At 41.3% G+C, this 15411-nt stretch overlaps 1 protein-coding gene across 1 annotated transcript; it reads right to left on the bottom strand.

Moving 5' to 3' along the window:
- Positions 1–679: 679 nt before the first annotated feature.
- On the bottom strand, positions 680–13648 carry LOC140547813 (B-cadherin-like). Its single transcript, XM_072671013.1, has 16 exons — positions 13552–13648; positions 11966–12080; positions 8847–9097; positions 7726–7854; positions 7490–7645; positions 7250–7397; positions 6995–7167; positions 6778–6906; positions 6448–6633; positions 6093–6337; positions 5856–5998; positions 5548–5772; positions 5235–5453; positions 2664–2797; positions 2419–2562; positions 680–1133 (listed from the first exon to the last, which is right to left on the bottom strand). The coding sequence occupies exons 1-16, from the start codon at positions 13600–13602 to the stop codon at positions 930–932; spliced, it is 2652 nt and encodes an 883-aa protein (XP_072527114.1). The 5' UTR covers positions 13603–13648; the 3' UTR covers positions 680–929.
- Between the last annotated feature and the right edge of the window lie 1763 nt (positions 13649–15411).

Raw genomic sequence — 15411 nt, forward strand, 5'->3', positions numbered from 1 at the left:
GAACCTCAGCTATTCTCAGACCACTCTACTATTCGCCCAAGTACTCTCAGAAGAGGAGGGTCTTCAGTCTGGGTTTGAGGACAGTGAGTGTTGGACTCTGCTGTTCGGACACCCAGGGGAAGTTCGTTCCACCACTTCGGTGCAGGACAGTAAAAAGTCTGGACGCTCGTCTTCCGTGGATTTTAAGGGATGGAGGATCGAACCGAGCTGAACTTAAAGCTCTAAGGGATCTTGGTGAAGATCAGCTTTTGACCATCACCATCAAGTACGGAGGGGCTGGCTGGTCCAGTCTTGGCTTCGTAGGCCAGAGTCAGGGGTCTGAATCTGATGACCTGGGCAGCAGCTACAGGAAGCTACAGTGAAGAGATAATGCAGCAGTGGAGGAGCTGACGTCTGCCTCACCTTTTCTAGTTAAGACATTTAGGTCAGGTAATGTCTACCATAATGCATTGCAGAATTTTATAAAGGATTAAAAGTTAATTATTTGCAATTAAGTCAACTTTTTTTAGCATTTCTTTGCCATGCCTTTGGATGTTAGCATCAAAAATGGCACAGCAACCAGTTGGTGACCTTTTTTGTTGCCTGTAATAGATAAAATATCCACCACCACTTAGTTGACTTTTTTAAAAACACAGTACACATGATGAGGAAATGGTAGTTTAAAAAGACTAAAGAGAGGTAAATGACAAGCATTTATTTAATATAAAAAACTAATAGAAATGTTAAAGTTCATAGGACAGAAAATGAGGGTGACTTTCTGGTGGTTGTATAAAACAGCTCGAACAAAAGGAGCTTTCAGACATTGTCCCATTAATCTGTCCCTCAGTGCTTTCAAAACAAACAAATATTTTTCATAATTGTCCATCAGTCCGTCCATCCATCTGCTTCATCCTAAGCCAGGTGTTTAGCGGAAGTGATCTCCTCACAGCTCAGTCTTCTCCTCCTCCGTACATGTCAGCTAGCTTCTTGAAGCGTGGGCCCCATTCATTCAGGCAGTTGTAGTCCTGGTCCCCAGAGCTGGAGGAGTTCAGGGAGCTGAGAGAGCCGGCCTTAGATCCTTCTCCTTCAGAGTCGAACACCAACATAGTGTCGTAAGGGGGAGCCGTGGGGTCGTTGTCCGCTGCTTTCAGATTCTACAGTACAGAAGAACAGAGGGAGCAAACTTAGACTATTGATAGTAAAGCAAGTTCTACATATCCAGGTGTTCAGACCTCACAGATTAAACAACATTGGGCTGCACTGAACAGATTCTGCTCCTTCCAGTCTGGGGATTCCTAGCAGAAATGCTGGACTGGATGCTGGAGGGAATTAAAGAATGAATATCTAGCCTAACAGTACGCTATATGGACAGAAATATTAGGACACACGTCTTAATCAATGATTTCAGGTGTTAATTCAGTCCCATCACCACATGTGTATAAAATTAAGCCCCTAGCCCTGCAGTCTGTCTTTCTTCCACACATCAGTGAAAGAACGGGAGGTTCTGAGGAGCTCACTGAACTCCAGCATGGTTCTGTATGTAATAGGAGACACCGCTGCACCAACAACAACAAGTTGTTCACAGCTGGTGAAATTTAGACCTTCCCTCCTAGATCTTCCTCCATCAGCTGTGAGTGGTGTTATTATTGAACAGTGGAAGAGTTTAGGAACCACAAAGTCTCCACCAGACTCAATAACTGCTGAGCTGCCAACCTGCTGTTAGATCTGCTAAGAGGGAACGACTCCATATGAATGCCTATGGGTTTAGACTGGAGTGTCATTTTTAAGTTCTGCACTTGAAGTTGGTTCTGCTGGTAATAATGCTGTAATATCAGCAGTTTAGAGGCACCAAACCAACCTGTTTACTCATGTTTTTCAGGAAAGGAAACAAACTAATCAGTGTCAAGAATAGGGAGACGCAGCCCATGTAGGTAAGTTCTTTAGTGCTCTTGCTGAACTGCAATGTGAAACCCAAACTCTAGTATGTTTCTGTGTAGTTTAACATGAAGCAGCAGCACAGATGGTATCTGTTCATAGCTCTAGTAAATATCAGGGCAGTACACCAGGTTAAGCTACACCTGCAGAATGCAGTTTAACTGAAACTGGCAGTACACCTGATAGTTGGGTGGTACACCGGGCGGTTGTTTTGGTCCGCATTTGAGTGCGATAACTGTATTCACACCTGCCCAAACAAATTGCCCCAAGAGTGAAAACGAACCAGAGTCTGCTTTAACCATAATTCAAAGTGCAGAGGTGAAAAAGGCTCTTTCTGGAGCTGGGGGATTCAGACGCTAGTGTGCCATGGGGAAGGGAATGTTGTTGCCCTACACTACACCAGTCTTATTGTTACTACTTTATGTAAACTGAAATAGGGCCCATTGTTGATGGATTGAGCTCCAGGCTGTATTTAGCTTGTATCGGTCTTATTTTGCTGCTTACGTCATCAATAAAGTTGCCAATCTCCTCAGGGTTGGTTGGGCGGGGTCGGTATTGGGGTGCAGGCAAAAAGGTTGGAGCTTCGTCGTTACGGAAAACACCAGAGCGGTTCTCAAGGCCCTTGTGCAACATACCCAGGTCGTAGTCCTGTGGAAATACGAAACGACCAGAACATTATGAGAACATCCACTGGACTGGGTGAAGAAAAGCCAACAAACCGAACAAACAGCCAAATCTAATGAGCCAACCTGATCATCCTCTCCACCACCCTCCTCATCATAGTAGTAGAGGTTATCCCTGAGATCATCATCAGGAGGAATCAGGGGCTCTTTCTTCATTGTTCCTTTTCTCCTCGTGAACAGAAGAATTAGAAGGACCAGCACTGCATAAAAAGAGCACAGTACACACTCAAATTAGAGCTGGGGGATATATCGTATATATATATATCTATATAATATCAATATCAATATATTCTATAGTACTTTTTACACGATTTTGAAGATGACCATATTCATTATATCGAGTATGCCAAGGATACGCAGGTTCCCATCTGAGTACGTTCAAAACGTCTCTGCACACACACACAAACTGTGCTGCTCTGCCATTGTAGAAGTCTCTGATAACTGAGTAAGTTAATAATGGACAAAATTGAAACCAGTGGCGAAGCTCTGGTTCAGTAAAAGCGCATGGGTCAGTTTTGTGGAAGTGGTTTGGCTTTCGCAGGAATGATGCTGAACAGAGTAAAGTTTTGCAGTAAATTTATTTCATCATCTCAAACTACACCATCCACAGCAGTTTGCCGAGGCGGTGTAATACCGCGAAGAGGAGCGGACTAAGTCGGATAAAACCTCCTCCTCTGTCTGAGAAAAGCAAGTAACACTGGCAGCTTCTTTTTTGAGAGTTATACCATATGAGAAAACAAGCAAAAGGTGGCAAGAAATAACGTCTGCTGTGGCCTACTAGAGACATGGTGCCTTTAAGCAAACGGATAAAGAAGGATTCAGGGGGTTACTTAAAATGATTGACCCCAAGCACGAACTTCCTGGACGTCAATACTGTATGAAGCTACGAGCTCATAACGAGCTACGTACGTCTCCACCATCACATAAGCCTTACAGGACATTTCATTGAAGATTGGAAGCTAAAGAGTTACTGCCTGCAAACCTGCTACTTTCCAAATGACCACACAGCTGAAATCATCGCACAGGACTACAAGATGCTCTAAAATCCTGGAGATTACAAGAGCAACAGCAAGTCTGTATCACAACGTGAGCAACATTGTTAAAGCCAGCAGCTTAAATCAGTGGATGAGGGTGTAGTGTTTTGGTCATCGCTTGCATTTAGCAGTTGGTACATAACGTTAATCTTAAGTTTTAATGAGAGAGCTAGCCGCAAAATTCTGTAATACTGGAGAACATCTCCATGAGTAAAAGTAAAAGTTGCCTTGGCAACCTGCTCTGAAAAAAATACTTATGATTCAACTGGTGAGATATTTTTTAGGCATTTGATTAATTTTAAGTGCATCAACAATAATGAAAGCACATTATGGTTGTTTACATTTACATTTACATTTACATTTACGGCATTTAGCAGATGCTCTTACCCAGAGCGACTTACAAAGTGCTTTGCTATTTACCCAAGAAAAGCCTCAGCTAGTTAGAATAAGATAATAATTTAAAAGATACCTCTAAGCTTTAGACATTACTAAACACAAGACAAAAAGGCGACCATAGAACTATTCGTCCAAGTACTCTCGGAAGAGGTGGGTCTTCAGTCTGCGTTTGAAGACAGCGAGCGACTCGGCCGTTCCACCACTTTGGTGCCAGGACAGAAAAAAGCCTGGACGCTTGTCTTCCGCGGATTTTAAGGGGTGGCGGGTCGAGCCGAGCCGTACTTGAAGCTGGAAGGGCTCTTGGTGCGGATGGGCTTTTGACCATTGCCATCAGATACGGAGGGGCTGGTCCGTTCTTGGCGTTGTAGGCCAGTGTCAGGGTTTTAAATCTGATGCGGGCAGCTACAGGAAGCCAGTTGTACAGGAAGCCAGTTGTTGGTGTGGCGCAACAGATAACACCACCACCAGATAACACCATCCCCTGCCACTGAGTTACAACAACACCATGTGGGAGACCAGGGTTCGATTCCCGGTCTGGGTGACTATGCTGCGCTACACCAATAAGAGTCCTTGGGTAAGACTCCTAACACTACATTGGCCCACCTCTGTAATACGAGTAACCATGTAAGTCGCTCTGAATAAGAGCATCAGCTAAGTGCCATAAGTGTAAATGTAAATGTTATGGGACAAATATGGAAGTACATTGTGAAAAATTAAGATTATTAAGATAATTTTATTTTATTTATTTATTTGAAATGATTTGGAATGTTTGGAAAGATGCACCAGAACTTGTGTTTAACAAACTTAAATTCATTAAAGTAAATGTATTATTTTCACTTGATAAAAATGACTTTTTATGTATGTCTAAAGCCAAATTGATGGACGCCTTTCTTTTCTACCTATTTTTCTCTACTCCAACAGAAATAAGTATTAAAGACCCACGACTGTGCTGTAGCTAATATTTCTTAGGCATACAGTTTGATAATTACAGTTAGATAATGCAGCATGTTCTTTTTGGTGTTACAAATAAACACAAATACTTTGACAATTTATTTTGTTATAGTTTTTATAATATGGTCTCGTATATTGCCATTTCTTTTAGGCATATTGAGATGAGTTTTTTGGTCATATCGCCCAGCCCTAACTCAAATCTCCAACACATACCTCCTCAAACACAACCTATTGGAGCTATTGGAGAACACCTTACCTAGCAAAGCCAGGATAGCCCCCAGAATCCCAAGGATCTCAGGCAGGCCGAAGCCCGCCACGCCCCTGAAGGAGCATTGGACATCTTCTCCTTTGCAGTCACATACAGTGGCTTGGATGATGTTGTCCTGGAAGTGTTTGCTGGCATCATACACCCTCAGAATAACGCTGTATTCTCCCTGATCCAGTACGTTCTTCAGTGTGAGTTCAATTCCAGTTTCTACAGGAAGGAGAAAACATTGATATTTGTCAGTTTCAGGAGGTCACATATATAGGAGTCCTATGGTATCTCCAAATAAGAGGAAAAAATGTACTGGTTTCGTTCATCCTGGCAGTCCAGTTTATCCTGCTGTCTCCCTGGAGTTCAACAGTGTACGGATCAGCAAAACCGGGCCCATCCTTATCCGTCACAGACAGAAGGACTGGAGTAGACTCCTTATTGCACACTCTGATCTCTCTCTCTTCAATAACAGGAGCGTTATCGTTCACATCTTCCAGAACGATCACAAGGGTTCCTGTACCGGTAGCTGGAACTGGATCTGCAGAGATTTTGAAGGCCTTTAGGAGGACGATGCACCATTAAAACACTTCCTTCAGACAGAGAACCAGGAAACAGACCTACCATCATCCACAGCTAAGATCAGAGCTTTGTATTTGCCGTCTTTCACGAAAGGAGACTCTCTGTCCATGGGGCTCTTCACTCTGATCAGTCCAGTCTCTCTGTCAACACTCAGCCAGCCAGCAGGATCAGTGCCTACACGATATCTGCAACCCAGCATCATACAGTACTATCAGTGTTCCCATGAAGGTAAAGTATGGACGGCAAGGAGAACCCTAAATTAGATCCCTAAATTCTTACGTCACTGTCTGAGTCTTCGCTGTGTCTGGATCAGTGGCGGTGTAAACGTTTAGCTCAGTTTCAACCTCCAGATCTTCAGGTTTATAAATGATCTTCTCCACTGGATCAAACACTGGAGCCTCGTTCACATCCTGAACATTCACAATGACCGTGGCAGTGGACGTGGGGAGGGGACTGGCAAATGGAACATCGTTCTCAGCGGCCACCAGCAGAGTGTACTTGTTGTTCAGCTCGAAGTCTAATGGCTGAAAAGACAAAGTACAAAGACCATGAACACAACTCACACCCTTCCCTAAAAACATCCATCATAAACATCTGAACTGAGCATCAGTGAACTGATCAGAGACTGAAGTACCTTAACAGTAGTGATGATTCCCTCCTGTTTGTTGGGTCCTGTGCTAATGTTAAAAAATCCTCCATTGTTTCCACTAACGATCCTGAACTTGGCCGACCAGGCAGGAGACTGAGGTTCATCTCCATCAGTCACTGGCAGCTTCACCACCACAGCTCCTACTTTATTCTCTGGGACTGATACATTGTACTGACAAACAAACAAGCCTACATTAGTAAAACAGTCAGTTTTTACATTCCTCAGCTGGAATACACTGAACTGATTGGAAGTACCATTCTTGACCAAATACCGATTATGATTAATGTTTATAAGGAATTTATTATCCTGTCTTACCGAGGTCTTTTCAAACTGGGGTGCGTTGTCGTTGCTGTCTGTTACAGTAATCACAGCTGTTCCAGTGGTTACGAGGCCGTTTCCCTCCAAATCTGCAGCTTGAATCAACAAGGTGTACTCAGGATAATTCTGAAAGAGATGATGTTCATGACTGAAACTGCTTCATTACCTCATTCCAGCCCAACCCAACACTCAGAACCCTGATTTCTGCTCTCACCTCTCTGTCCAGACCACCAGACTTCACTCGAATCCCTCCAGTGACTGGGTTAATGTCAAACAGGCTTGGATTTGGCTGTTGTGGATTCTGACTGATGATGGAGTATCTGATATCAGCATTGGCAGAGTTAGGATCATCTGCATCAGTGGCTGTGACCGTCATGAACTCAAAATCTTCAGAAAGAGAGGGATGAAGACCATCATTAAAACCATCATGATATAAACAGCAGATATTTGTCAAAATCAATAAAGCTACCTTTAGCTGAAGCTTCTGGAACACTGCCAAGGAAAGGGTTTTGGGTAAAGATGGGCTTATTATCATTCTGGTCAATCACAGTGACGATAACCTCCATAGGAGCTTCTTTAACACCATCATCATCAGGTGAAACAGCATGAACTTGAAGCTGGAAGCAGCAGAAGAATACAGAGCTGTTAAATGAAGGTTTGGAGGGATTTCTAGTGTAGAGCTTCAGCAAGGAGAACCTGAGTCTCTTACCACATATTTATCTTTTTCCTCTCTGTCTAGAGGCTTTGTTACATAGAGTGAACCATTGTTTCTGTTTACGGTAAAAAGTCCTACTGGAGGCTGGTCTGCTCCTTCACCAGTGATGCTGTACACCATCCTAGTTTCCTTAGAAAGACTGGACTTGATCTAAACACAGAGGAGAGAATTCAGTACAAAATAGAACACAGAGAAGATCTTCAGTTTAAATAGGAATCATCTCTACATACCTTTGATATCTCCTTGGGGAAAACGCCTCTAAGATTCTCTGAGACAGAGATTGGTGGAATCACCCACTCTCTCTTTCTCCTCCTCAACTTTGAAAACTCCAGAACTGGAAGATGCAAAGGTGTTTCACTCTGAGGAATAAACATAACAGGACATCAGAGGTCTACAAATTATATTGAAACAAACATGATTGCAAAAAAAAAACAAAAAAACATAATTTCTTGGATTCAACTTTAGTTTTTCAAGAGAGAAAGCAGATGCGTGATGTGTGATACATCCAGCTGGTAAAGAAATGTATAACAATGGTGCACTTTAGGTTAATGTGACAAAAACATGTAGGGTCATCAAAATGTGTTATGCTGATGTGCTGTTCACCATGTTCGAGTGTTAAGGCTATCCTTTTCTCCCATTCCTGATGAACTTTTACTGAAACATCTTGCTAGATGCTTGAAGCACAAGCTTCAACAGTTCTGTCGTCAAGATGAATAGCATTCAACGTCTTCAGAGTAAATAAGTGCCTTGATTGACATCCAAAGTTGTTAAATTCAGGGGATGCCTTGGTCCCTCGATTAGACAGAGACAATCACCATTAGTGTTAGACACAGATGAAATCCGTGTGGTGAACACACACTAGTGAGCTGTGACCTAAAGGTTAGGGAATCAGGCTTGGGACTGGACGGTGACAGGGAAGGGAAAGAACAGTGTTTTCTCCTCTATCAACCTTCATAGCATGTCCTTGAGCAGGGTACCTAACCACAGTTGCTCCTTTAGTGTTGACATGTCATGCCATTGCTCTGTGTGTTTATACTCAATACACTGTTCAGTGTAAACTCAATTAAGGGCAATCTTTAGCAGTATCTTCTAGATAGGACAAGTAATACCTTCTAAAGAAACCTTTCTGAGGTAAACAGGACTGGGTTCGCCAAAAGTATCTTAACACAATAATGATTCTTAAATGCTGGACTGATCATCATGCTTGACTTGTCTTCCTACCACTTAAGATGATCTAGGCTGGGGCCTGGTCTGTGCAGAGCCAAGGAACCCCAATGACCTACAGTTCAAAATGTTAAAAAGATCTCCAATTCATGATCCCCCCCCCAAGTAGAGGTAATTTTAGGCATACCTGTGAAGGGCTGAAAGCCTCAGTGTCTTCCTGCTGGACATGATGATGGCTGGTCCTGGCCTCATTTTCCACTCTCACAGAAGCAGTGTATTTCTTGCCCTCTGCATCCCAGGCATGGACAGAGAACACTTGACCTTCATGTAGAGTGACCCGTGTCTTCAGTATCACTGTGCCATCACCGTCCACTTGAAAATGCTTGTCAGCTGAGTTGTAGATGTGAAATGCTCTACCATCACAGTCGTTGAAGAGAACTGGAAGAAATGTAGATGTATAAATATTACAAGACTAAAGGCGAGCACTAGAATCTGATTGGAACATAGTTTGGTGCTATGTACTCTAAAATCCCTGAGGAATGTCTGGTGAGAGACAAGAGGCAGTAAGGTGTGATTTGAATGTGGGTAAGGGAAATAGGTAGAGACTAGTAGGTGCACAAAGAATGATCTCAAGCTCAAGTAAGTCACAAAGAAAAAAAATATAAATGGTTCTTTGAGAGGGTCTTTGAGTGTGAAGACACTTTAAATTGGTGAAGAACCTTAACTTCAAGTTCCTCAGACTGTCAAAAAGTTCTTCACACTCTTCACACATCTCTATTACAAACATACTTTGTTTATTAAACTAATCAAAAAAGTTATTTTGTGTACTAGCTCAGAGAACCACTGTTTAAGAGTGTACCGTATCTGATTAGGCAGCCCAGTTGGTGGCTGCCCTTATCCAAGTGCATGTTCCCAATTTCTGTCCTGGAGGCCATACGCTTTGCACATTTTGTGCAGAGAGCAAGAACCAATTGTATACCAGAGACCAGTTCTAAAGTCTAGGGCTGCTCTGATATATGAACTATGGGCAAAAACCTTGTTTTTCATGGACATTTCTGGCAACGCTGAAATGGCTTAAGTACAGTTTTAAAGGCAGCTAAGACCCAGCCAGCACGCTCACATGGGTGGTACGTAGTCTAGGTGGGTTCCAGGTGGGCATGGGCTCTGAGTGGGTTGGTACCTGTGTTGTTACTGGGACCAAGTTGGCCTTCCCAAATCGGCCCAAATCTTTATCACATCCCACCTTAATGTCACGAGTCCCATCTATCCCATCTATGTGCAGTGTTCAACCCAAATGGGACTCATGTTTACCCCTCCTGACCCTGGTGGGCATCCATATGTTTGCAGAGAAACAGACGGACTACAGTCTGAAGTTACAGAACTACACAGTGCTCCTATGTGGTCAGTGTAGCTGATAGAATTGGCAGAGTTTATTCCAAACCAGGAGTGGTCATGATATTCTGTGTATATACAGTGAATATATACTATGTGTGCAGGTTTTCAAGGGTTAAATGAGGAAGAGTAAAGAAGAGAAAAGAGGAACAGTTGCATGGGTGGCTTGATAGGATTGAATAGCTTCTGAAATACTGGCATCAGCGTAGATTGTCATCAGTAGAAAAAAGGGGTACTGATTACTAACCACAAAGTGCAGCAAAGCACCAACTCTCCTGAATAAAGAGGCCAGTGTGCTTTTACATCGTTTTCGGACTTACATTTACATTTACGGCATTTAGCTGACACTCTTATCCAGAGTGACTTACAAGGTTACCTGTATTACAGAGGTGGGTCAGTGTAGTGTTAGGAGTCTTGCCCAAGGACTCTTATTAGTGTAGCGCAGCATAGTCACTCAGACCGGGAATTGAACCCCAGTCTCCCATGTGGTGTGGTAGCTCAGTGGCATGTAGTGGTGTTATCTGTTGCACCACACCAACCACCACTTACATACACTCAGAGTGAACAAGAGCTGTGTGACTAGCTTTTTACATTCCAATCAAGCGTTGGTTTCAGTGTTCTGCTGCTGCTCTGATCTTTTGTGGATAACACTGTCTAGATCACTTTTTCAACACAGTTATGATTATGAACACTAGCCCTGGTATCTGCAGCAACCTGTACAGACAAGCTGGGTGACGTTCTTCCGAGAAATGCAGAAACTGAAACAGAATAACTCACTAATAAGTGGGAAAGCACCTGATGCTCTCTGAGAAACAACACTGCTGATATGGAACTTCAATTTGCTCACCTGGTCAGGTTCAAGCAGGTTCCTGCACACTCACTGAAACCCTGTGTGAACCCACCATAACCATATTATCAGAAGCCGAATGACTCAAAACGCAGATTCAAAACGCAACCTTTTCAGCTGGTCGAGACAGGATCCGTTCTTATTCATGTCAAAAGTTGGCAGCAGTAGACGGAACTGTTTTAACTATTAACTGTGTTAAAATACACTGTGTCCACAAGTTTGCGGACACCCATTCTAATAAAGGCCTTTCTCTACTTCTACAAGTTGACTTTAGGTACTGCCAATAGAATAGGACCCTCTGGAGCAGACAAACATGAAGCTGTAGGCAACATGCCTAATGCCAAGCAGTACAGTAGAATATTGCCTTATTACCCACCATTGCTTTTGGGATGAGTTGGGGATGAAGTTGGCTGGTGATCATCAACATCAACAACCTGACCTGACTAACACTCTTGTTACTGATACACTACTTATCACTCCACGTTTTAATACTCTGAAATAGGAGAAAACACTTTTTCTAAAGAAAATGGAATGATGACATCAGGTATAAGCAGAGCTGCACTTTTAACCAACAATGGAAGACATTCATCTGAATATGAGTGGTTTTCAGTAGACCATGTAATAGACCAGACATGTCCTTTCACTTTTGCCTGGACTTGGACCAAGAAGCAGGGAGTGAACAAAAACCCCCTGCAGTTCTTGATAATCTTTGCACAGCCTGTATGACTCACAGTTTCAAAAAGATCTCCCCGAGACAAAGCAGTGAGGTGTACACGCCAAAAAAAAAAGAAAAAGAAAACACCTGTGGGATTTTTGGGAAATTGGATTTAACAAGTGTACTGGATACACAGTGTCACTGATGCAAAGCACCAGACATTTGGGTGGTAGCTTGCTGAACATGAGTGAATAAGTTACAGACCAAGTTTCTGAGGAGCTCCAAATTTAACAAATGGGAATGAAATGAAATTCCAGTGAAAAGCACACCGTAGAAATAGTACGCCGCACAGGTATACAGTTAAACACCCCACCTGCATTTCAGGTTTAACTCTGAATGTGTGGCTAATTACCTCTGCCCAGCCTTCTGCCTCTGTAAAGGTGCTGTCCGTGCACTCTGAAAATGAACACCTCTGAATCAAATCCATTTGAACATGGCGGTGATTCCGCAAAGCTAGACGAAATTACCTGTGTGAAGGAGAGAAAAATGACCTTCAGCTTTCTCAAACACACACATTTACTGAAATTAATGAATTTAAGCCCCATGAATGCATGACAACAAAGCAGACCTATATATCCCTATTATTTCAATATAATCTCATTATTACATTCAAGTAATAATTAGCTAATAATTAGTAATAAAGTAATTCATCTTTTTGATTTTGTAAATTGTCATGTCAATATAATTAGATATTACTAGTAATACTAGTAATAATACTAGATCTGTCATTTATGTTTTACTAGTAAAAATGTTCAATTCAGCTATTACATTTCAACTATATTGGTCATATTGGCAAGACAACATTTCCTTAATGTAATTTTGATTAGTTATGATATGTTACCATTCATTTACATAAAATCTCATTCTCTCTTATCTATAATTACATTTTCAAAATTATAACTTAAAATAAACACTTTAATTCTGAATAGACAAAAACACCTAGACTCACATATCCATAAAAAAAACGTTTAAATGCTACAGATCTTAATTAAGATATCTCTACTTTAGTTTCGACTGATCAGGAATCTGCACTTTCAGATCTCTGTCATAGTTTTAGATTTCTACAACTCAATTTTGACTAGTAAGAATAATAATATTGACATTAAAAACAAAGGTTAAAACTCCATTAGCCATACAGTCCATATCCATATAATTTACATCTGCAATATTTTGTGTTTTAAATTGTCACGCCCACTCACAGGCGAAAATGAACTCTATGTTAATGAATCATGTCATGTTTGGTCAAAGGAAGGACTTTTATGTTGACTTTTGGGTTGACACCCCTCGTGGCCATTTTGGTTTGGTTTCTTGTCTGGTTAATGTGTTACACCTGTGGGCTGCTGTATTTAAGGAGGGCTAGTCTCAGCTGCTGGTTGCTGAGAATTACTCTTGGTGCACCACATGCACCCAGGTTAGGAAGTTTCACGGTAGAGACTCAGGATTCACTGGTCTGGTCTGTAGAGTCCATCCTCGTACAGAGGACTCTTGATCATGGCATAAATGTATATTTGTTGTTTATGAAATTGGCTAATAAATGTAGCTAGTTCTTATTAAAGAGTTCCAAAAATACATGTTTTAGTTCTTGTTTACAATTTAGATATATATCAAATGATCTGTAACTAATATTATTGCTTTTTTTTTTTACTTCTATTGTTTATATTGTGTGTGTATTGGTGTTTTTTTTGTGTTTTTTTTTTTTTTTTTACGTTTTGCATCTGAGTGTCTTACTATCCCTTTTCTGTCCCCACTGTGGGACTAATAAAGTCTTATCTTATCCAGCTGCATCTCTACTGTGTATTTGTGTGTATGAAACGTATTAAATGTATATTTGCTAATACTTAAGGTGTGCTGCATTTCTGTGTTTAATATTTCCCCATACATTACAAAGTAAATGTATTTTAAATATATTTGGTCTGTAAGAGAAATATTCAGACCTACCTGCAGTAGAATGATAAGAACCCCCAACCGTAAACTCCTTAAAGCCTCCATGTGACAGAGGTCAGTTTTATAATCCTCCAACCTTGTTCCTCCTCAGAGCTGAAACTCTTCAAGACCGAAAGCTAAAAGGTGTGGCAGCAGGTAAAATACTTTCGTTGAGTGACGTCAGGCAGTCTGGAGACCTCACCTATCCGCGCAATCGCACACAGAGTAAGGTAAAAATAGTTTTGAAAAGTGAGCTATAAAATTTCCATATTACTGGTTTATCAGGTGGCAACTTGCCAATGAGCTCACACACTAAACTCACTTTCACGGAACTATTTATTTATTTATTTATCTCTACCCGTCTGTCTATCCATGTGTCTCTCTCTACCTGTCCATCTCTCTGCCTGCCTGTCTAACAGTCAGTCTGTCTCTGTGTCTATCTGTCCTCAGTCATGCAAAGTTTTCAGTATTAAAAATAGGTTCTTGGGAACAGAACAGAACAGAATAACAGAAAATAACTACACCACAACTTCTCCACCAACTTCTCCACCAACTTCTCCACCAACTTTTCCACCAACTTCTCCACCAGCTTCTCCACCAACTTTTCCACCAACTTCTCCACCATGCAAAAGTACACTTCAGTTGTCATTACATATACATATACACGATCAGCCATAACATTAAAACCTAATATTGGGACTTCCAACACAACAGCGACCTGAAGCACACAGCCACAAGAACAAAGGAATGGCTTCAGAGAAAGTCAGTCAGAAAGGAAAGGATGAGACCTGGTGGCATAAAACAGAATTACAAATTATGAGCTTTAATAAAGTTAGCCAATGAATGAAGAGGAAGGAAGAGCAAAAGTTAGAACAGGCCTATCAGAGATGAAGATACAGCACCTCCTGTGGTATTCTGAGGTTGAGCACGACCAGTCGGCTTCAGGCTTTCTCTCGAGGCAAACACTTACCTTTCTTGATCCTGTAACTTTTTATAACTTTATATTAAACATATTTTATCTATAAAATGTCTTTAGTGTTGGGTCTTTACTTGTACTGTACTCTGTAAGCAGCTGTTGTAAATACTAGGAAACTGGAACTGGAATTTGGAAACTGAAAGCCTGTAAAAGAAGGCTGGGGCAGGGGCACCTTGGGAAATGTAGTATCTGTAGTCCTGATGCTTGTAGTCCTTAAAAATAAATAAATAAATAAATTCTCTGTGATTATATGTGGGTATGGCTGTGGATTTGGCTCAATAGTGGCAGCCATATTTTTTATAATTAATAGATTAGTCGTTTTTAATTATGCGTTTATTAGTCACAGGATTTTGAGAAGACAAAATAGATAGATAGATAAAAACAGATTAATTAAAATAATAGGAAAAGCAATAATGCATTTTAGCATAATTAATTATGTTTATGCTATGCTAGCAGTTAGCTCATGGGTTGTGGAACATATCACAATATTAAATGCTCTGAATAAGTAGCGGAGATGAATTCGTGTGTTGTTTTTTACTGACTAAAGTCTGTTCATTCAGCTCTCACAAATTTAATTTCTTCTTACAAGATATAGAAAACCTTTCTTCTCCATGTTGGCATGATCATGTCCCACAATTCCCACAGATTTTTCTGGAGCACGTTCCTGGTCCACATCCCAAACGTTCTCCATTTGATTCAGATCTGATGACTGAAGAACACGGAACTCATAGTCATGTTCATTTACCCAGCCTGAGCCGACATCTGCCAAGTGACCTGCAATATCAAGCTGGAGGAAGCTATTAGGGATGCACATCAGCAACAATACTCAAGTAGGCTGTGGCATTAAAGAGATGATTCATTGGTATGAACCAGCCCAAAATGTGCCCAAAAAACACATT

This window comes from Salminus brasiliensis, chromosome 25 (genome assembly GCF_030463535.1).
Source record: "Salminus brasiliensis chromosome 25, fSalBra1.hap2, whole genome shotgun sequence".
Lineage (NCBI taxonomy): Eukaryota > Metazoa > Chordata > Actinopteri > Characiformes > Bryconidae > Salminus > Salminus brasiliensis.